Here is a 23970-nt window from a genome sequence, read left to right as displayed (position 1 = left end):
ATCCAGTATAAATATGGTAAATCTAATTTATTTTTTTTCTTGGGGAAATTAAAGATATCCAAAACTGCAAATTGTTCGCTTATTTGACACATGTACAGTTAATTTATCACAATAACTTTCATAATCAAATAATTTCTTGTTGATTTGAGTGACTTTTTCCAGGCGTGTTCTTCAAAGGCTCTCCTACCTCTGTGATATTTTCCCACTGTTGGTTCTTTGTGAAGAGGATTTTTTATGTATAAGGGGACATCACTCCTACTCCATTTTCTTTTTCATTTTTTTATGAATTGTCAAATAACTTGAATCCTTCACGACATTGCTGTTTTTCATGAGTGCATTTGATATTTCATTCTAACCTAATGATATTTCGTTGTTACGTTTTACTTTGTACCTTGAGTTGTTAAGACTTTTTTATTAGTTTTCGTCAAATTAGAACTTAAATGTCATTTAGCCAATATCGGTTACTAGTAACTTAGTTTGCTTTTGCAGTCTTTCAAGATACCATATATTTTAGTTCATCTAAAGCAATATTGAAGCTGAAAATGTTTTACACCCATTCTAATCGATACTTGCTTTGTCATCTGATCATTAGTGTGCGGGTTCCATGACGAAGAAAATCAAAGGATGAATATGAGATTCAAAATTCAAAAATGCAAATTATTTAGGTACTTGAAAGTAATACATATGTAATTTTGAATATTGATTTTGTAATACTTTTGCTAAAGAGAAATGCTCTCCAAGACAAAAGAGATTCATTCAGGAACTAATTTTAAATACATGAGGGTGTCTGTGCCTCATCTAAACCACATTAATATTCCCAACAATCCACTAGTCTTTGGCTGACAAATGGGACAAACAGGTTTGGTCATGTTTTATTATTTAACAAGTAAATAATGAGAAAATAAACAGCATGGTCATTATAACATTGTAAATAGAGAGAATTTATACAACTTGGATTTCTTTGTATCAGTGCTATTTCTCTATTTCTTTCTCCCCTCTCTCTCTTATTTCAAATCAAAACCAAACTAAATCTTCTTGTCTTGTTCAGAGCACAAATACTCGGTATGTTCTACTCAGAGATAAACAATGAAAGACCCATATAATTTACAAGATTCAAAATTCCAAATAAAAATTTTGTTTCATGCCAGAGTCAGACGGAAACATTCAAAGAAGACTACTGGCCCCAGATGCTAAGAACACGTACAATTCTTGGGTCGGAATATAATCCATATACTGATGTCGAAGAAAACTATTTCAGAAAAATATACCTGGTAACCAAAAATAAAAGGAAAATAAATAATAAAAAATAAATACATACAAATATTCTCTATTCACACACATAAAAATTCTTTGATCTCTTAAAGAGGCTGGCCATCTACAAACTACTCATCAGATCTAATTTAAATTATCATCTGTGATTTTTTGGCTGATATTAATAAGTATTAAGTAAAGACAAGTTGTAAATATCTTTTATTATACTTTCATGTTAAATACTGAAATCTGATTGGTTTAGACGCAGTTGATAATCCATTCTATTACCCTCAGCATTAGCAACACACTTGGCAACGGGTAACACAACGAATTGTTAAATGCGAGTAAATTATGCGCTTACGGTTCGCCACAGAATTCACTTCATTTTTGTATAAAAGCAGTAAAATGTTCTTTAAAATTAAGACATTCAGTATAATAAAATAAATAGATTCTGTTTGGGAGGTAACTGTTGAAATTCACACCCCTCGAAAACCGTTGTCAACCTCCGCTTCACGTTGGTTGACAATGGTTTCTTCGGGGTGTCAATTTCAACTGTTACCCTCTAAAACAGGCACTATTTATATGATGTTAAGATTTGAGAATTGTCCTACATCTTTATATAAAGCTCTTCTTTTCAAGGAGATAATAAAGTCTGAAAAATGGCCGCCACCCAGCCCTCTTAATCTTCACACAATCATGCAAACGTCACTGTACATAACTGTTCTGTACATATTTAAGACTGAATAGATTATGCATAGTTAAACTTCCAATGAAGTAAGTTACAAAAAATGAAAAATCACAAAACAAAATAATTTGAATTATAAAAATAAAGTAACATTACAAATTCCCAGATTAGCTTATTGCCAATTAACCATTTGGATACATTTAAGATGGCAAAATATTTTTAGCAAAAACAAAATTGCATTCTTTTGTTAATAACACATTAAAAATCTTATTCTTAATTTCTTATTATCAATATAAACTATTCTAATCAATTTTCTCTCTGGAAACAGTATAAAAGAAAAAAAAATAGAAATACACATTTAGCTACATTGAGTACAATCATCAAGTGACAATAAACAAAGTCAAATTTGGTCAAGTTAGAAGTCATATTGAATGACTAATGTGAAAGCTTCATCTGACAGATTCAGTCTCAGTGGATTTCATGAAACAAAATACTCTGTACCAATAAACTATGACAATGTACCAGTACTGATAACAGGCCATGGACAAAAAATGGCTATGCTTCTTATTAGGTATATGTAATATAACAGGAATGAATTACATCAAAACATCACGCCACTGCAGTATTGTCATCAATCTCTGGGCAAACAAATATATATTTAAACGCACATAAATAACTAGAAACAAAACAAGATATGTAAACAAGGAGATCCCACATTAAACACAGAACCACAAACCCCAGCAACAGAGTAATTAGATGGCTACACAAGATTACCAGTGACCTAAATCCTCCACACTCCTACAAACAATGTAATGGGGAGTGATCACCTTAATACAAATGACTGGGACCCTCTTTACTGCTACATTTAGTGTACAGGGGAGTGATCACAATGATACCTCTATACTGCTACATTCAATGTACAGGGGAGTGATCAATGATTGAGCAGTTAATGGAATGTAGAGTTTTAGAGATAAGTAATACAATACAGGTGTTCTATTCACACAGGTGTAATATTATTCAGGGACCAGATTACACATAGTACAAGACAGGTGTCACTGTGTGTAAGTATACATGGATTACACTGTATTACATTGTACATAACTATACTCTGATTACAAGTGTTCTCAAAGAAGCAGAAACCTTACATATAACATACGTAAAATAAAGTTCCCTTATTATTGCTCAATAAATGTGGTGCACTAAGTAATCTACTATTATATCCAGTACATTAATGATACAGAAAATAAAAAACAACCACCTGTGCAATCTATAACATGTAAATATAAAAAGAAACCTCCATAACCTCAAACAGAATAAATTAAAGACATATCCAACACACAAATCCCCATCTGAAACCCATAAATCAAAGCAACTGTATCACAAAAGAAGAAAAAATGTATTAATAATGTGGTTTCATTAATATCCGTGGGTATTAATTTTCATGGATTGAGTAACATTTTAAGGAGACGTAGGTACAAGCGTATGGACAATACTCCTACCAATAAATCTCATCTTTCAAATCCACAAAAATTCAATCTTCAACAAATAAGGATGAGACCACAGTTCCCATCAAACATATACTGTGAACCAATTTTTATTTGCGGCGACTTTATTTCGCAATTAACTGCCCATAAACTGGTTCGCGATGACTAATGTTCGCGACCAAGCCTTATCCAAACCTGTATTGTTATTAAAACTATAGACAAAGAATTGGTTCGCGGTGAAAAATATTCATGACGACAAGGCTCTCTCTAACCTCGCGAAAATTTCTCGCACGCTTTAAAAGTTGGTTTACAGTAATCCTGGTTAGCACTTCTTATAAATAAAATTGTTTACACCCATGGACATCCAACAAACTGATTGCCCTCAAGATTGAGATAACTTGAAAAGTCATCTGCAAATGTTTAAACCAAGACATAACTAAAGATGAACAAGAAAATCTTTGATGGCCCAGACTTGTAGAGATCCCTGCTACATCACAGATAGTTGACAAAATTACAGGTGAGTCTATCACTCTGCCGAGAATCCACTTTGGTAATTCTTTGGGAAACAATGTTGTCCAAGAAACAGAATTCCATTTCCTTGGTCTCCGAGGCAACAGTTAAGACAGGAAATAATTTTTTTATAGTTTCCATGTTCCTTTTTTTTTGGTCTCTGTCTGATATTTTAACACAGGTTTACAGAATATATAAAATTTATATCCATTGAAACCCCTGGGCCTGAGTTTGAAAGTCATTGAGGAATGTTGACGCAGATCTCTCTTTCCTTCTGTATCTATTCCAGCATGTCCTGTAAGGATACAATACATGATGATTGACAATCACAGTACATTATACATATGTATACATATATACTATAGCACAAGCCAACAAATATCTCTCTCCATCAGAGTCACTCTTACCACGTCAGAGTCATCGTGATAAGACTTTACGTGGGTACCATGGGACTCCTTCTTTATTCCATTCGTTAATCCATAGCTTCTTTTGTCTTTCTTCACAGCTGGAGAGTTCAGTTCCTGGAAAACAAAACATGGCCACATGATATAGAATGATACACTTAAATGCAAAACAGTTACATGAATATAAAAACCAATTTTGAACACACGATATCTTAAGGTTACCTGAATAATGAAATTATGTCTTTAATTGCAACAGAACACCCTTTTGTGAAATGCACAGATTAGTTATATTCTTTACAGAGAAATTTCATAGTGAACTATTAGACATGAGTTAATCCTTTATCATAGGTATAGGCAAAAATTAACCCCGTTAAATGTAATGAAAGTTTTTATCTTTATACACAGTGTCTGTTCTGAAGCCTCAACTGATAAAAATATAGGACATACTTTGCAAACTGTGTATGACATTTTTTTATGTATTGTCTGTTGCTCTTAAATTGGAAATGTAGTTACAATAGCCATTTTTTAGGACAGCATTTGTCTTACTTCATCATCGTCAGAATCGTGGTAGACTGTCCCAGACGCCGCTGATATGGCCGTCTCAAACTCATTATCGTATCGATCGGCATCATTCTGATTCAGCAGAGAATATCTGTATACTACACGACTGGAAAAAAAAAACAGGACAAGAGTTAGAGCTGTATCCAGCTTTTAACAGTTTAACAGTGACTCAAGTACGGTTGTGTGGATAGACATTTGTTCGACATTCAAATTTATATGGTGTGTGATGCCTATCCATATTTGTTGTTTCATAGTCAAACTGGTGTGAAACAGTTTCAAACGAAATTCATTGAATTCTTTCCAAACGATGAATATAAGATAGGGCTACACACTGTCTCCTGACACCCTTATCCTCCAAATGAGATATGATGGGATTAGATTTTTCTCCCCGTCCCCTAAGACCCATCCCCCCTCTATACTCACTGTCTCCTGAGTACGATACACTTGTGGACCAAGAACACCCCCATAAGATGATAAGTATCTATACTCACTGCCTCCTGAGTACGATAAACTTGTGGACCAAGAACACCCCCATCACCACCACTAACAACACCACAATGATCAGCACTGCTGCCACCACGCTACCATTGGACTTCTGAAATAATAGTTACCGTGATAGTTTTTGTTCAAAGAGCTGTCAACAATACATTTCTTTGTTTAAAATGTTTAGATTGACTATTCCAGTAAATATTTTTATAAACAATGGCAGCTAATTTTCATCCCTGAAAGAATCATGTTAAAATGTTTTGTCTAATGACTACCAGGATGTCTAACAGTATAGTACAAAGAAAACACCACTCATAAATAGGCACCGTCACACAGGTTTTGTCTAATGACTACCAGGATGTCTAACAGTATAGTACAAAGTGTAAGACTGAACACCACTCATAAATAGGCACCGTCACACAGGTTTTAAACCCTTCTATTTCAAGAACCAAATTGCACACCTAAAACTTGTGGTCAACAGGTAGTATTCCTTCGGTGGTCTTAGCTTTTATGATTTTATTTCTTGATTTATGTACATATTCTGATTGTAAATAATGCATTTAACTGTATATTTGATGTTTGTATTCTCCTGGCTTGAAAAAAAGTGTAAAAAATTTGTAAATTTCATCATGACTTAGTAACACAGCGATTAAAGATGTACGTCCACACAGGTGAGACCTCTACAGCGAAATACTTTGAACTGTAAAGAGTTACGCGACTTACAAAAGGGTTGTAAGGAGAACGGTGATAAAAGAGAAACAAGGGCACCGCTAAGCGGAGCATCCCCTCGCGACATGAGTTATTGTGTGTAGGGATGCATTATTTAGCAATATATAGTTATGTTAATGACAAGACCATATTCTACTAATCCTCCATTACTGCTAAAACTACATTTTCTTTACCTGTACTAGATCTAAATCCAAAAAATATCAAGTTGTTGATTTGAACTGCTTACTTTCACTTTGGTTTCAAAGAAGTGAAGCGGAAGATTGATAACTCTTACTCAGAAATTTCGATTGATAACTCGTATATAAAATTGATTATGACATTGATTTAATGAAATAATAATTTGTAGCAGTATAAATGATTTGGAAAGGCACATGCATTCTATCTATGATAAATATTTTTTAGTTTTGAACGGATTTTGTCATAATGTAGCCCTCCTCTACAATGGTGTAATTTTATCTAAGTTTTTGAATAAAAATTTGACCAATTAATATGACATTGCATTTGTTTTAATCTTTTACAATGAGGCATATTTGTGCAAAGGCTGAGGAAATTCTATTGGAAGGTTTTTTATTAATTTACTAGAAAATTGAAATGGAGTGCACACACACACATACAGACATACATACATACATACATACATACACACATACGAACACACACACGCACGGTAGCGATGCTATATCCCCTTCGCAACAAGTTGCGCGAGGGGATAAATATGGTGGACAATGTCTTTATTGAGTAGTGTTCAGCTTTCTAGTGTAAGCTACTGATCTCCAAGTTAGGAGTTCAAAACCCACTTTTTGTAGCTCTAGCATCCAAAATAATTCCAATTTTGAGGTCATCATTTTTTAGTTACTCACCGATTTTGTCTCCTGAAACGAGACTTCTTCTATCACAAGCTCTTTGGAGTTTTCAGAGCACTGTATGGTCATATCAATCTGCCGCCCGGTGGGGGAGAACCCTCCCTTACACTTGTCCCCTGGGATCTTCCTGTACCTGTAACAAACCGTTGTACTCTGTATAACAATGTACAGATGATGCACATCTTACTCATGTCCTCTCAATCTTTATGTACCTTAACAGAAAAACAATTTTTTAAGTGTGAATTGTTAAATAAAAATACAATGACATTACAGACAGAGATTGTAGACACACATATTTTTGTTGGGTCAAAATTCGTTGTTTTTAAATCAAATAAGATTTTGTCGACATTCATTTTCATCATATTGTAATCTCTTTGTATTTATTGATACTTGGGTTAAAAATTCGTCAAGGATTTAATTTCATTGATTTAAACTGCTAATGAAAATAACGAAATTAGATCCTTGTTGAATATTTCTGCTTCTACAGTATTTTAAATCAAAGTTTTGGGGTGTCCAAGGCCTTGCATCATTTTATTGGTACATGTATTATAACGAACTCAGAAATAACAATTTTACATCATTCAAATTAATTTTGAGTCGTACAGAAAAAAAATAAAATTTAAACCAGTCTTTTAAAACAAATTGTTTTAGAAAAGAATTATTTTCCACATTAATCTTTCAGTGTGCAAACTGATATTTTTTTCATAAGTGTCTAGAAATATTAGAATTCAATGCCTCAATGAGCACATACAGGAGTTAGGTAGGACACAGGGATAATTGAAAAGAGTACAGTATTGCATGTATCTCACATCATTTGGTTCAGTTGTTAAAAACTCATTAAACCCAAATCATGCTAAAAGCTGAGCATATCTATTCTGAAACGAGTTGAAATGCCTGGCTTCAACTGTCACAGATCTTTAACTGAATAAATCCTTAAATTTGATAATTCTTTCATTGGGTAATGACAGTAATCTTACCCCTCTGTCACTATCTGCTCTTCGTGACCCCGCAGACAAATGTCAATCTGGGGCTTCCTGAACGCCCGGTCTTCCTTACATATATCAGAGCCAGTCTCCCTCAGGAAACCATAATCACTGCAGGGAAAAAAAACAGGATTCAGTGAGACACAGCAGGTTCTATGCTCACTGTAATAGCGGGCCACCAGGGATAAGCTTTAACACTCAATAATCTTACCATGAAAAATGACAATAACAAACTGTCCACTATCTCAAAAATCCATAAAACTAAATACAAATTCAAGCAGAGTAACATGGACCTCCAAAAAATATAGAGGAAGGATCAGGTGCCTAAGAGGAGAAAGCATCTTCTGCTGACCGGTCACACCAGCCGTCCGCCGTGTGCTCTTTGTCGTAATCGGGGAAAAAAACGGAAAAATCCATGAACAGATATAGCAACCATGTATCATTAATCCTTCCCTGACTTGGTGTAACATAGCTAGCGACCATGCACTTACCATTCGTAATCTTCCCGGGTACAGATGCCTGACTTATTGTAACATAGCTAGCGACCATGCACTAACCATTCGTAATCTTCTCGGGTACAGATGCCTGACTTATTGTAACATAGCTAGCGACCATGCACTTACCATTCGTAATCTTCTCGGGTACAGATGCACTCAGTGGCTTTCTTTTCTATAGTATAGTTATATCCGTTGGTGCACCTGTTGGAATAAAAAACTGTTTAAATCACACGTGTTTCCATAGAAACTTCTACTTTTGAAGCACAATGAAACTAAGTTAAAAATATACTGCGTTTGTGACTTTGACAGTGCTAAAAGCACTCCGCATCATGAGGTTACTAACTAGGTCAGTTACTGTTGACTGATAGTAAAGGTAGAGCATACTGTGAGAACAAAACCACAAAAGTGGATGACAAACAAACAACACCTAAGCTAGTACATAAAGGCTACTGTGTATTCTGATATGTTCCGAAAACTTGTGACATGGAAAACCAAACAGTCAAAAAACTGTCTAAGGAAACAAGAGCTAAATTTTCAATCCCTAAACATGTGACCTTTGGTCTGACCCCACATCAACTCCAAGCTGACCTCACACAACTGCTGCAAGATCACCACATGTTCTTGGCCGGAAAGAAGTGACTACTACAAACAGCTGTCCTTCCTTAAATATAATACTAACTCTCAGTAGACCCTACATGACAACATCATGAAAAGTGGTCCTTTACGTGTGGGGGAAATTTACACTAGTTGCGCGTTAGGCCTAAAACCGCATAAAATACCCCCGCGCATATTGGTAAAAACTCAACATTTCAGAGTGGTTTATCTGGTTTATCTGCATATTAAATACCCAAGCGTATTGCTGACCATAGAAAACACATACTTAACCATCAGCATAAAAAAACGCTTTCACAGTTTTTGACCTCTAGATGTTCAAGGTCACCTACCAGTTGTCCTTCTTGATTCGCATGAACTCCTCCCTGAGCCCCAGGAGACAGCCCCCAACGCCCGCCTGCTCCGCCTTCCTCAGCTCAAAGTGAGGCTTCCACACCTCATAGTCATCACGGCCACCTATTGAAACAGGCAAGCATGTCTCTTAACTAAACTTTTATATGTTAATGTTAATAAAACAAATTCATCAAATTTGATTATAATGGAATCATTAAATTTAAAAGGGGTCAATTTTCAATTTTGGATTGACAACTTTTATCGTGGGTTTCTAATTTTTTTAAAATTTTGACTATGATTGGTGAATGACTCTATATGAAAATGAAATATAGCATCTATTTTGATATACATGTACATGTAGTACAATTTATTTGCAAATACAGATTGAGGGTATCATGGAAGTATAATAGGCCTGAAGTAGTTTTTAATACTGACATTTCCTTGGAATGGCCTTAGCAAAGTCTATGGCAAACACGGTCCAGGTCTTGTTTGTGGGGTGGTACCCCCACACCCCCACCACCATGGCTCGGTTCTCAGGCTCAGTCAGTAGACCAGTAAGTATGATGGCCTCTGAGGCGTTCTGTATAAATTTGTACTCGTGCCAGCATCGCCCCTCATCCACAGAGAACTTAATGACCGTCGGCTGGGGGTCTGACGTAGAGATGGCCACTAATAGAGCCCCACTGTCAGCTATCTGGTACATGTGGGGACCGTCTAGTGCCTGGAAACAAAACCACAACACCATCAGGCCATGACAAGGTCAGTAATTATAACTTGTAAAGTTATTCATTAATGCTTACTACAGGCCTTAGGGTTTTTAAAGCCCATTGATTTTTAAAAATTAATTTGATTTAAATTGAAATTAATAATATTTTGCACATAATTTGCAATGAAATATATTCTAAATGTATATATATAAATTTATATTACAGAAATTAATATGTTGTTGCATTCTAAGTTAACCTATGCATATGCAAGCTATTTTTAAAACATCACATACTGAAGAAACTTCATAAAGTATACCTTTTGGGTACTGGAGCATATTCCCTAAACTCTATTTGAAAGTTATGTGCCTCTCATTTCACAATCCCATACCTTTAATTACTACACCTGATTCAGGAAACACACCTTTAATTACTACACCTGATTCAGGTAGCAAACCATTAATTAATTTCCATGATTCAGGTAGCGTACCTTTGCCCAGCTGTATCCTCCATCACTTGTGACGTACACATCAGGCTGGGTTGTCTGTAAAGCATCCGCCACGTGACCTGAAAAAACAACAAAGATTACAATGAACCTCTAACACAGTCCCCTTACATTGTTTAACCCCCCCCCCATTCACCACGCACAGAGTGCAGAATGTAAGGGATGAGTGTAATAAATCTCTAGCACACAGTCCCAGTCCCCACTGATTACAATGAACCTCTAGCACACAGTCCCAGTCCCCACTGATTACAATGAACCTCTAGCACACAGTCCCAGTCCCCACTGATTACAATGAACCTCTAGCACACAGTCCCAGTCCCCACTGATTACAATGAACCTCTAGCACACAGTCCCAGTCCCCACTGATTACAATGAACCTCTAGCACACAGTCCCAGTCCTCACTGATTACAATGAACCTCTAGCACACAGTCCCAGTCCTCACTGATTACAATGAACCTCTAGCACACAGTCCCAGTCCTCACTGATTACAATGAACCTCTAGCACACAGTCCCAGTCCTCACTGATTACAATGAACCTCTAGAAGGTTCCTGTCCCTGAACATTAAATAAACCCCATAGACAGGATGTAAAGGTTTACTTGCCATGGACGAGGACTATCCCTGGAGCAGACTTGGAGCTGAGGGGAAGGCTGGCAGACACACCCCTCTGTATACTGTAGGTACCATGGATTTGTAGATGGCAGGGCTGTTAAACATTTTCAGAAGTCTAATAACAACTGTATCACATCAAAAATATCAAGAAAGCAATCATTCCAGGAAAAAAAATTATCTTAACATTGAATCATGAAAGATTTCAAGACCCACATTGATTGTCTCTATCTTTTCAATAAAGAGGCCAAAAAAATTAGTCTTATGCCTCCATAGTGAAAAATGACAAGTCCTAAGTTCTTTTGAATCCAGTGGTCACTGTCTCATCTTTTTCTTGTCCTTACAGATAACGTTTTGTGATCGGAACTGTGGAAGTTACTGTTAGCAATAACAAATTTTGTGGAATCATTAAAATTCGAGGGGGCCAATTTTCGTGGATTGCTTTGATTTTACAGGTTCGTGGGGACGTAATTTCATGTATTCTCGTATACCTACAAATGGAAATATGACTTTATTGCCTTAATTTATTAATTGGTGGAGGATGTTAATTCGTGGATGAGAGGTATCCACGAATTCAACAAAAATTGAGCCACCACGAAATCTGATTATTCCACAGTAGTTATTTCCCTTGGTTCCTGTTACCAATAACTGATCTCCTTGTCTATACACACTGGTACAATAACTTGTGGACACGGACTCACCTTTTTCTCGTCCTTACACATGGCACCCTGGGGTCGCGGGAGAGGCTGCCACGTGGCGCCCCGGTTGTAGGTTATCATGCTATGAATGCTGTCGTCCTCGGACATCTGACTAGTGATGTAGACGCCCCGCATTGACTCAACGCGGTAGAAGTCGGTCACCTCCCCGTAGTTAGGGTACAGGTGTTTCTGGAGAGACTCTGAGTACACGAGTCCCCACACGCCGGACGTGTAGAGTGTGCCGTGACCGGTATCTACAATAACCAATTAAGTACAGCCTGTAAAGAGGGACTCAGAATAAACCAGGCCCCACATAACCAACACGTACAGCAACATGTACAGGGTATCAACAATAGTGTCTGCAATGAAGCAATTGAAATTACAGCTTGGAAAGAGGGACTCAGAATACACCAGCCCTTGTACATCCTATCTGTTGATTGTACCATGAAAAGTGTATACAGTAGCGAGACAAAGATAAAGAGTAATAAAAAATACAGCTTATGGCAGAGAACTCATACTTTAACATCAATATAGGAAAAGAGTTTTAAATTTTGGTATATTGTTATCATAGATTTGTCAACTCACAGTTAGGTGGGACTTGCTTGCTTACCTCCAGGGTTATCTACATGCATAAACACCAACTTCTCATTCATATCAAGCACCGAGTAAAACTGCAATAAAAAAATGTATGAATATTTAATACATAATCAAGCAACTGTAATATTCAACAACCATGATGATGATGATGATGATGTTACAAAAATCTGAAGACTTCCTTTTCATGTTTGTTTAACTATACATAATTCTGACCAAAAAAAATTAGAACATAATTTGAAAAGTCAAACTTTTTGTCAACTTCTCAAATACTGTTGTATCCAAAAATCACAATTTTTCTTTATCACAATTTTTCTTTTCACATAACTATAATTTACCCACTTGCTATACCGAATCTATAGATAAGACAGAGAATACATTTTCATGGCTTTACTGATACCTGTCAGTACTTTTAGTACTTTGATTCCTTTCCTTACCCTATCTCCAGTGATCGTTGGTAGCTGGGCTGTATTCCAAGATTTACCAAGATCGGCTGAAATCTTCATCAAACGATTTCCTCTCTACAAAAATAGCCTTTAATTAATACTGATTTCATAAAAGATTGAAAAACTAGCATAATTAGCATGCACATTTTAAAACAACACTCAAGTTTCTAAATTCACATTCTTCTGTGAGAGAGGTAGATATTTATAGTGCTGCTACAAACACTATTACTGTCTTTCCTAAATAAAGTATACACATGAGATATAGGCATTGTATTGCTCTTTCATAGAACTCAAAGGGATACTATTTTCAAAACTCAAAACTTATGTTAATATTGACAATTTAGGCTTGATCAACACACTCGAACCTCAATAAGATACCATCCATCAACAATACAAGCATTTCTATGAAATTTCATTGTTGACAGTAAACTAAAAGTTTTGTTAAGAAAGCACTAAAAATAGAGCACAGTAGTTTGAGTTACTTTTCTTACTCCCAGAAAAGTGACACCCTTAGCCAGTACAAGACTGACCCTCACACTTACACTCATGCCAAGTTTAAGACTTACCCCCAGAGAAGTGACTTCCTTGCTATGTTTAATATTTGACACTCATGCCCGTTTAGACTTACCCCTAGAGATGTGACATCCCTGGCCAGGTTAAGACTTACCCCCCTAAGAAGTGACGCCTTTTTAATCAGTTTAAGACTTACCCTATGCGATAGGACAACCATGCCCAGTCAAAGACTTTGACATCAAGGCTCAGTATGAGACTTACCACTTGCTCCGAGTACACTGAGACGTACAGGAACTTGTCCTGATGACGAAACGACACAACATGAGACTTACTACTTGCTCCGAGTACACTGAGGCGTAGAGGAACTTGTCCTGATGACCAAACGACACAACATGTTCCAGAATCTTGGTCCGTTTAACTAATGCCCCATCCTTTTTATAGACATATTTCTGGAGAACGTAATGAACTGAGACAACTACAAAGCAAAGAACTTGTATCTTAAAGCTCATGGTAAGGTCAAAATATATTTGTTTACAGTTTTCTCAGGCCAAAATATAATGCAGCAGACTGGTTTTTTTTTTCATTTTCACTGCAAAATTTGCAAAGGGAAATAACTCAATTATAATATTTTAACAGTTATTTCTTTTTATCAATCAATGCAGTGCTAAGAAATAAAACAATTAATAATATAATTATCTTTTTTGATTATTCATGAAATACTATCAAAAATAAACGCCTGACTTGAACTTAAACTGCAGTTAAAACACTGAACACTTTTACGTCATCCACTTACAGGAAGCCAGGAAGGGGTGGGTCTTCTCGAGGTCGATCGTGGCGTAGACTGTCTGTGGATCATCTTCTTCTGTGCCCCTGTAAACAAAGTCAGAGAAAAGACTTTTAAACTACCGGTAAAACAGAGAACAATAGAAAAAAAAACAATATTTTTACTGTATGCCAAACTGGTGATATCAATTTAATTCCAGATAAAAATGTCTTCGATGTACATGTACTATGATAATTGCTAGAGATCTTGGGTGTCACAAAATCTCCTCAGGCAGCCTCTGTCAGCGAGTCTACAATCATGTCACTCTTCATGCTACAAAGCATTATTTCACACCTTACAAGAAGTTTGATTGGCCACAACATGTACCATGTAGCATTCTAAGGATCCCCCACACCATGGACGTATACTTTTTATGACAGCACGTCACAAAATGGCAATTTTAACCCATTGTGAAAAAGTTTATATCGCTGGTGAAACTTCAGTCTAACAACCCGCATGTCCAGAGTTCGAATACTGCAGGGATTTTTATTTTCATGAATAGAAGAAAAATTTAAAAAGTTGATATTTTCCCCAAAATTGAGTCCTCCATTCAAGCCAGTGACACCCGGCCCAATTGTAATTGAACTCAGTCTTTGTATTGGTTACCATTTATAGTTCTGTATATAGGAATCCACCTTCTTCCATGTTCTGCCATTGTTAAAGCTGGCATACAGAGTCTAAAATAGAAACAATTATAGAAACTATATAGTGAGGTGTTTAGTTGTACACGGACATATTACTGACATGTACAATGTACTAACACAAAGGACTTTCTAAAGAAATATTCCTCCCCCTCCCCCATCAGTTCACAGTGCATGCACAGAATACCGGTATATCAGTAGAATACAGCATTGTTTTTCAAAGAGACAATTGAATTTCTGAATATTATGAACATCTCTATCAAATGCCATGCTACAGACACAATAAACAGCTTCTTTACACTCAACACAATACACTCAGAAACCAGAGGTCCACAGGCCTGGGTATAGGACACCCATATATGTTCTATGTTCTGCTATTTATATAACACCATAGAAACTATAACAGACTTGGTTGAAATTCATTCAGTAGTTTCAGATAACAGGAGTGGTTTCCTACCACTGACTAATTAATTACTGGTAGGGAGGAATGGTAACAGATTACCAGTGTTTCTGCTGCTCGAATCATATGACTATAAACTATAAGGTAAATGGCATTGTATAGCCATAATTCTTACATATTATGTAAATGATGCAGTGATTGAGAAGGTCTCTATGGTGAATATGTAAATGATGCAGTGATTTAGGAGGTCTCTATGGTAATATGTAAATGATTGAAAAGGTCTCTATGGTGAATACATAAATGATTGAGGAGGTCTTTATGGTAATATGTAAATCATTGAGGAGGTCTCTGTGGTGAATATGTAAATGGTGCAGCAATTGTGAAGATCTCTGTGGTGAATATGGTTGCTGAGTTTGTTACGCTGATGGTGTAAAGATTGTGAAATAACAAAATGGCAGACTCAGGATTGACAGAGCTTGTGAATTTATGACTTAACCTGACTAGGTTTTATATACGGAATTTGAAAAAAATTATTAGTTGGTTTTAGCAAAGTTTACGTGAACATTGATACATTGCTCGAGCTATTAGTTACTATAACAACACTGACACATTCATCGAGCATCTAGATTACAGATACAATACACAACATGGGGATCAAGCCATGACAACGACACCATGACAACGACACCATACCTACCATTAGGTGATCCCCGCTGATCTGTGATGAACAACGCAACAAACATGTTAAATCACTCAGTGCAAAAAGGGCAGTTAGACAATTAGAAATTCTACACAGTTGTTGTGCCTAAATCATTAAGGATTAGTTGTGGAGGAAAAACTTAAAATATTTATGATCTGGCTTGCCATCAATGAAAATGAGTAACAAAGTTAAAAGAAATTGCTGTTTAGAAATCTGTAGAGTTCTGTGTGTCTAAATTAAAGAAAATATGATTTTGTCTGGTGATGGAAAAAGTTAGTTTATGATGATGAAAGATTTGTGATAATCAAGACAATGGTTATGATTCGTTTAAAAGTCAAAGCTTTTAAAAACATCTGCAAAATAAATTGTCTTTCCCTATTTCTCAAATAAAAAATACTCTTCCTATTTATACATGTTATATGTACGACAAAATTTACCTTCTTGTAACAAATGTTTCAGATACAATCTTTGACTTATGACTGACATCAGTACACAGTGAGTTAATCTATTAGCTCAACAATAAGTAACATTTTCATTACATTTACGGTACATGTAAATTGGATCACATCCGTATTCATTGTCCAATAACTTTCATCAAACTAATGTAATAAGGGATTGAAAGCTCTTTATTGTTGGGTTAAAATAATCTTTAAAAGATTTAATATTCTCTCTCTCTTTCTCTCTCTCTCTCACCTTTGTACTAAGTATGGCTGAAGAAGCTAATAGGTAGTCTTCGTGCTCTTTCCTTGGATAAAAGGTAATGTCTCCCGTCAGTTGGAAAGGAAGCGCAAATTTAAAAAATGTGTCCCCCCCATCCTCTGTGACGTAGAGGGAGGAGCCATACTTGTCACCCACATCCACTAAATACACCTGTAATAGGACATAAAAGGCTCACCTCAACTCTGAATTCTTAGGCCAAAAATGTATCTCAAGTTTCTCAGGTTAAACATTTTTTTCAAAATATAATACATGGGAAAGAGTAAAAACTAATATGTTTTATTTTTTTTAAATCATTTTCAACTGAAAAAAATTCCTTTTTCTTTTTACAATTTAATCGATTGATGCGATAGCAATGAACAAAACTCAGTGGTGCCTAAGAAACTAATAATTGATGTTTCTGAGGGTAAATACTTCCACATTTCCTCTTCATTATTTAAGTACACATCCCCCATGATACTGGCAGTTATATGCAGCATTTGTATAAAGTATAAATTTGAAAATTTATTCTGTAACATAACAAGTCTTTCAGTTGTACATAAAGGCGATAAATCTTTAAAAAAAAAAATTACATAAATGAACAGAACGACAAACAGACAGACCTTCCTGGTGTTGTGAGGGTTTCTAAACACCCCGTTATGTCGTAGAATCCTAGGAACACCTCCTAACCTGTTGGTCACATCATCAAACTTGGCACCATAGTTAGGGCTGTAAGAAATTAGAAAAGGGAGCAAACTCAGTCGTCAGCTGATACAAGATGTAAACTTGACAGGAACTTCATAAATAATTCATGACGCAAGTTTCAATCTCTATATATGTAAATGGTAGAAACCCTTGATCCTTTCAGTAGATTTTTTTAAACAACCAAAAAAGTGCATGCATGTTTAGCATGTTTAGTTTCATCTCCATGGTGAGGACTAATCAGATATAAATGGGAAAATAAAACATCCCTCGCTTCTCATGTTTCTCTCTACAATCTTCATGTAATACCTTTGAAATATCTTGGATGGACTAACGATGCCATTACCCTCTTGAGTTATTACTACCAGTAAATCCTGCAAAATAAAGTCAACAATGTACATGTACAAGTAAAACAGTGCATTACACAGTCTGAGTCTACCTGCAATTACCAACACCCAGGGCTAATGATTTTAGAGGCCCAGCTACCACAAACCTTCACCATGTTGGGTTTCAGGCTAGTGAATCTTAACCAAAATGAGTCAAATCAATTAAGTCTCAATATCACGTCAACTAAAATTACCTACAATTAAACTTTGTTGGAAAATCCAGATTTTTGTGCACTAAAAAATGTATATGTATAAGCATTGTATGTTTCTATCCTTGACAATGACAAATATTAAACAAGGAGAAGTAATTGATGATTACTAATTGCTATTATCATGAAACTGTTGTGAATCTATTACTGGACCAGCTACTCCAATACAGATTGACATTTATTTAGCACTTGTATCTATGGCTATTTATTTCACCTTGTACATCTTTAGTTTATTGTTTTGAAAAGGTTTGTTGGTTAGTAACTATTTACCTTGAGCCAGTAACTTGGTTACTGCCACCTGCCCCGGTCTGGGCTAGTGGTCAATTTTTGTATATGCACACCCCTAGTTTATTGTATAAACTGTATATCATATATAATACTGTACATGCCGTTATTCTAAACATACAAAAATGTTCCTGCATATTCATTAGGCCTTTGCCAATTGTTGTGTTTGTGCCAATAAATATTTGTATTTGTATAAGGTAGCTAAAGACAGTTTCGTATAAAATCCAGGGGGGGGGGGGGGGGGGTTCTAGGTAAAAGCATGATGGGAAGGGATTTTCCTGCTATTTTTATGCGGTATACATGAAAATCAATTTTTGAAATTTTCAATTGCACAATAAAGAGGTTTACCTTTCGATTACATGCAAACAGTATGTAGAAAATTTTTAAAGATTAATTTTGCGAGAATCTAAACTAAAGGGAGTAACTCCAAAAACATCCAGATTTTACACGTGCAGAATTTCATGAATTTTTAGGGGATAATATAGTTCTTGAAAAAGCTGGCGAATGTACCCTGAAAATACTATAAAACAATGCCTTAGGACTTGCTCTTGAAAATGGACAGAAATTAAAAAGGCTAATTCATTTGCATTCTGCTGTTAGGGGGAGCCTAAAATGCATGGATGTACTGCATTTAGAGGCATCCTTTTGTCTATTTTCCTCATGTTTTTAATGGCCAAATAAAGACCTAGTATTAAGTTACATGTGCATTTTTCTTAAATATTTACAAAATTCACAATTTTATCTTTCTGTTGATATTTGTACTTAGATGTATATGTAACATGTCTTTACAATTTAATTTTATACGGGTCAGTTTTGCTTGTCTAAAAACGTCCTTATAACGTTACTTATAAAACAATGTAAAAAGTGCTCAATACATATTATTGTATTAACATTTCAGCATATATTAACTTTGTTTGTGTCTGTATTTGTATTCCTAGTTTATAATGATATCATTTTTTACCCCATTGTTTCCACACCAGGCTAAGGCTAGGCTGTAGTAAGACTCGTTTCCAAACGAATGCTGAAAAGGAAAAAAAAAGGAACATTAGAATGCAAGCTGTTGCTGATCTGCGATTGGCATCCAATATATACAACTTCTTGGCTTCTGCAGAAAGCAAAAGTTCCTCACAGTTATGTCTGTTGGTCTTGGTAAAAACATAGTGTTGTAAATTTTATAGTCTGTCCCAAGTTATTTTTGCAGTATAATTTCTTAAATTATTCAACATCTATAAATACCTATTGATTCAGACGATGTTCATTCAATACTATAAAAAAAATTCAAAATTTCTATTTTGAAACGCCCCCTTTAGCTTGTCAGGTTTCAATACACTGCTAAAAATAGAAAGTCTACAGGGATTTTGCATTGCATCAGCCATTATTAAGCCCGGATGATAATGTTGAAAAATTGTGCGAGGTATTCCAAGTGACTTCCAAATAGAGAAAAGATGTCAACATTCCCCATTATAAATCTCTGTAGGAAATCTGTTTTCATTCCTGTGAATTTTTACGAGGGTAAAATGATAATGTGTGAATGAAGTTATCTTGGAAATTTTCCCTTTCATCAATTTCAATTGCACTTCTTTCACAGGTATGTGTATTTTTATTCAAAATCGTCCAAATGTGCAGCATAAATGTATGGGGACAGACTATAGATGATTAAAAGAGAAATAGACAAAGTGTTTTGTGTAAAAGAAAAAAATAATTAAACTGCAGGAGAAATCTTAAAGAAGAATCATTTATAAAGATCGGCGCAAGTAGGCTAATTCTTTTTTCTTCACTTCTCTAATGTCAAAATGCCTGAACCATTTCTTTTTTTGAGAAAAGCCTTTATTCTCATTTGGGTTTTTCATACAATTACACTACCGTTATGATCGTGCGAATTTCCTCTGTTTTATGTTATATAACCCAAATTTCCATTGTTCGGTTGTCAGATTCGGGCGAAAGTTAATGGCAGAGATATTGTTCCACGGTTATTCAATTACCAAGATATGTGATCTTGTGCGAGTAATACAAACCTTCTGTTCTAATTTAACTTTTCCTGAATTGACTTCCTGCAAAAAGCTAGACTCCTGTCTTTGGCACGCGGCATCTGCGAGGTCTCGTCTGCTCCTGATGGCCTTCTTATATTCCACGGACTGCGTTAGATGTCTAAGATCAACCTCGAACTGATGGACATGTGTGGCAATACACACATACGTTATGCATAACGAGAGGAAGACCTGGGAGAGAAACGACAGCTCTGTAGTCGCCATGTTGTTTTGATGATTCGTACATCACGTGAGTATGCAGCGACCTCTACAAACATTACTCGTATCCGCTTATGACCATCCACTCAAATCGTAACTACTCGGCCATTTCCGCTGGCGAAAAATAGTTATTTTTCGCCAGCGGAAATGGCCGAGTAGTTACGATTGCATCCACTCCAGCCTTGGGGGGGGGGGGGGGGGGGGGGGTCCGAAGAACTTCTGTTAATATGTTTTACGGTGTGACTGTTGGGGCGAGCGCAGAAGGAAACATCTCTTATCATTGTTAAATGCAACGTTAACCCGTAGACTTGCTCCAACCTAAAAACTTTTCCAAACAGGAAAAATAGCTACGGGATCGTATCAGTGACTTGTGTGTAAATCATGGTTTTGAGATGATTTCGGTATAGGAATTTCACATGCAAATGAGATAATGGATCATGATTTTCGGAAGATCTGTTAAACTAAACAAAACAGTTTAAACATACAGTTTAGTCGTACCCAACCCGACTCGCACCCAAACCAACTCGTACTCAAATGGTCAGTTCGTACCCAAAACTATGTGGTTCACTCGTACCCAAATATTTAAGTACGACTTGACTATTCGACTCGCACCCACGGCATTTTTTTTTTTTTTTTTTTTGCGTTTGCTTTAAACTTTTTTGTTTTGTATTAGTTGCATGTCTGTAGCTCCAATTCGGAAAAAAATTCGGATGGACGACATTCCATCCGATTTTGTTCAGGTCGGGATGCTACAGACATGCAGCTTTGTATGACTGTACTTAAGGTAGTCCTATACTCGGCACTAAATGGGCTCAATCATGAAAAGCTTAGCTTTAAATGATAAATATACATTCTAGCAATACAAATACAAAAGAAAATATGTATGTTTACATGCTAGTTTGTTTGTTATCACCTCTCAGACGGGTGTACCCCCTTGCGAAAATTATTGACAATTATGAAATTTGCCAGACGTCCGTTTTTCCTAAAAATAATTACCAATTTTGGGAAAATTAGAACTGAACATACAAAATAGAGTATAAATACTTATTTAAGCCATATCTCATCAATAATTTTGCGCAAATTTTTGTAAGTAAGTACGCTTTATGGACCTGATGTATCAAAATAGAATACAAAAAATGCAATGCTAGTATCGCGTTTGGTAATTTTTTTTACTATTTTATGGACTCAAACTTAAATTCATGGTGTTTATTCTATAGATTGACATCTTGGAAAAAAGATTTGGTAAAATAAATTATATGTTGACGGATTACTTTTCACGCTATAAGCTCTAAACCAAGTAGACCATGACGAAAAAATCCGTAAAATCACATTTTGCTACAGTTTTCTGCCTAGATCTTTCAACAATGTCAGATATCATTTAAACATTAATTAATTGACGATTGATTAAATTCGAAATAGCTTCTGTCTCTAAATTTAAACATGTTTTAGTAAAAGAAAAGGAAAAATTCGGGGGGGGGGGTCAAAACAAAGAAGATATAAGCATACCTTAGATCCTGGTTAATCAGAAACTTCTGAAAAACTACTTTAACAGAATCGAGTTATCCAACATTAATCATTTCTATCTCTCATAGAATGCATATATTACCGTTCTAATATTGCTTAATATTGCCATTGTTTACATCAGCGATATAGAGCAAAATCAATACCGGGTATCTAAAACGCTTTGTAAAAGTCGAACCAATATTGTAAAATCCGTATTATGACGTAGTGCGATACTCGGACTACTTTAAACAGTTATATACTTCAGTAATACGCTCACATGTGTATATGTTGTAGTTCTATGTTAATTTAAAAATAATTTTATCTCCGGGGATTCTAATGATATTTCATGTATATAACTCTTCGATTGTGTAATCAGGATTAATTCAGTAGCTTAAAGCTGAACACCGCTCGTAAATAAGCACTGTCCGCCATATTTCTCTTTCAGCACCGCTCTTCCTACACCCCTATATAAGCCATAGACCTCTTAACAGTTCAAAGTATATCGCTGTAGAGGTCTCACCTGTGTGGACGTACATCTTGCTTCGCCATGTTACTCGGTCGCAATGAAATTGTCAAGTTTTACGCACTTTTTTCAAACCAGGAGAGTACTAACATCAAATGAACTGGTCATTGCATTATTTACAGACATAATGTGCACATAAATAACAATTAAATGCATAAAAATCCAAAGACAACGAAAGGAACACTACACGTCGGCCACGAGTTTCAGATGTGCAATCGGGTGTAACGAAATCGAAGGGTTTATATACCAGGTACCTGTGTGCGGTTCCTATTTACGAGCGGTGTTCAGCTTTATTAATTGTTGGTTTAGTGTGCGCGTGTCAAGTCCAAATAGCGAGAATAAATTGTATAAGGGTCATTTTCCAAATTTCACAACCAAATTTCCGAAAAAAATAATCGCAGGTTTCGAATTTTTTAAAGTTGTGGAAATTGTTGAATGATTTGTAAAAAAAAAAATTAAAGAAAATATGCCGGTAATACCAAGGAATGCTACAATATACAGAAGAGACGTATATATATATAGCCCATATTACATATCAAAAAGTATTTATATTGCTTTAAAGTTTAAATATGTTGTGTTTTTGTACATCTGTAAGTTTGTAAAATGTCTATGTAAATCCTAAAGATGTACATCCAATACTATTTTAACAAATAATCATGTATAGTATATAACTATACCTACTACATCGTATATATTCAATTATGTTAAACAGATACGTAACATACTGATTCATGGCAAATTTAGCAATTCAAAATTATAGCATCTATATAGTTTTTGATATGAATCACAATGACCTTTCAAAATGTATGGATGCCATTTGATTTATGTTCTTACATATTTCAAATATTTTATATCATTAATTAATATATTACTTATTATATTATCTATTTAATACATTTTTAGAAATGTAGCATATTCTAAATAGCGATATGCCAGATATAACGTTATCTATACCCTGTATACGGCAAAAGTATCGGCATGAGCAATTTGACGTTATCATCAAGAGTAGTGCATAAAGGCTATTGCGGACTGAAAAAAATGTATTAATTACCTTAATCAAAAATGTATTACATGTGAAATGTTTCATCTTGACCTCTCTATAAAAATGACTGACCACCGTAAATGATCGAATGGGCCTGCATGTCAGAAATATCGATATTTTAGTGCACCCGTGAAAAAGTTTTAGCTGATTTCACTCAATTAATGGTGCATAAAATTATGTTATCTTTTTAAAACACATTCTTAAATTTAACCGTTGCAAATTGATGACATTTGATTAATTAAAGAATTTTGACATGTAAAAAATAACGTCATAATCGTACTTGATTTCAAACGGCGAGAAGTTAGGGGGCTATGCGATACGTCTCTTCTGTATATTGTAGCTATGAT

At 35.4% G+C, this 23970-nt stretch overlaps 1 protein-coding gene across 2 annotated transcripts; it reads right to left on the bottom strand.

Moving 5' to 3' along the window:
* Positions 1 to 858: 858 nt before the first annotated feature.
* Positions 859 to 20638, bottom strand: LOC128159032 (sortilin-like). Of its 2 annotated transcripts, XM_052822064.1 has the most exons (23): positions 20325 to 20638; positions 19271 to 19330; positions 17739 to 17803; positions 17351 to 17456; positions 16725 to 16901; positions 16029 to 16049; positions 14897 to 14967; positions 14261 to 14337; positions 13800 to 13942; positions 12946 to 13029; positions 12525 to 12585; positions 11918 to 12168; positions 11211 to 11313; positions 10593 to 10669; positions 9834 to 10119; positions 9398 to 9521; positions 8580 to 8654; positions 7951 to 8067; positions 6971 to 7106; positions 5387 to 5490; positions 4881 to 5001; positions 4338 to 4451; positions 859 to 4225 (listed from the first exon to the last, which is right to left on the bottom strand). In XM_052822064.1, the coding sequence occupies exons 1-23, from the start codon at positions 20559 to 20561 to the stop codon at positions 4211 to 4213; spliced, it is 2625 nt and encodes an 874-aa protein (XP_052678024.1). In that variant the 5' UTR covers positions 20562 to 20638; the 3' UTR covers positions 859 to 4210. The 2 variants fall into 2 exon arrangements, with proteins under 2 accessions (XP_052678024.1, XP_052678025.1); XM_052822065.1 differs by lacking the exon at positions 16029 to 16049 and having other exon boundaries at positions 20325 to 20637.
* Positions 20639 to 23970: the final 3332 nt, after the last annotated feature.

This window comes from Crassostrea angulata, chromosome 8 (assembly GCF_025612915.1).
Source record: "Crassostrea angulata isolate pt1a10 chromosome 8, ASM2561291v2, whole genome shotgun sequence".
Classification (NCBI taxonomy): Eukaryota; Metazoa; Mollusca; class Bivalvia; order Ostreida; family Ostreidae; genus Magallana; species Magallana angulata.
Note: the sequence above shows the minus strand (reverse complement) of the source record. Positions and strands in the feature narration are given on the sequence as shown.

Bases quoted from the DNA above. Each gene is read 5' to 3' on its own strand.
- LOC128159032 (XM_052822064.1), bottom strand. From the start codon at position 20,561: ATGGCGACTACAGAGCTGTCGTTTCTCTCCCAGGTCTTCCTCTCGTTA. The intron at 16,902-17,350 runs GTCTGTCTGTTT...GTCCTATTACAG, and splicing joins ACCCTCACAACACCAGGAAG to GTGTATTTAGTGGATGTGGG. The intron at 13,943-14,260 runs GTAAGTGGATGA...TTTGCTTTGTAG, and splicing joins CCACCCCTTCCTGGCTTCCT to TTGTCTCAGTTCATTACGTT.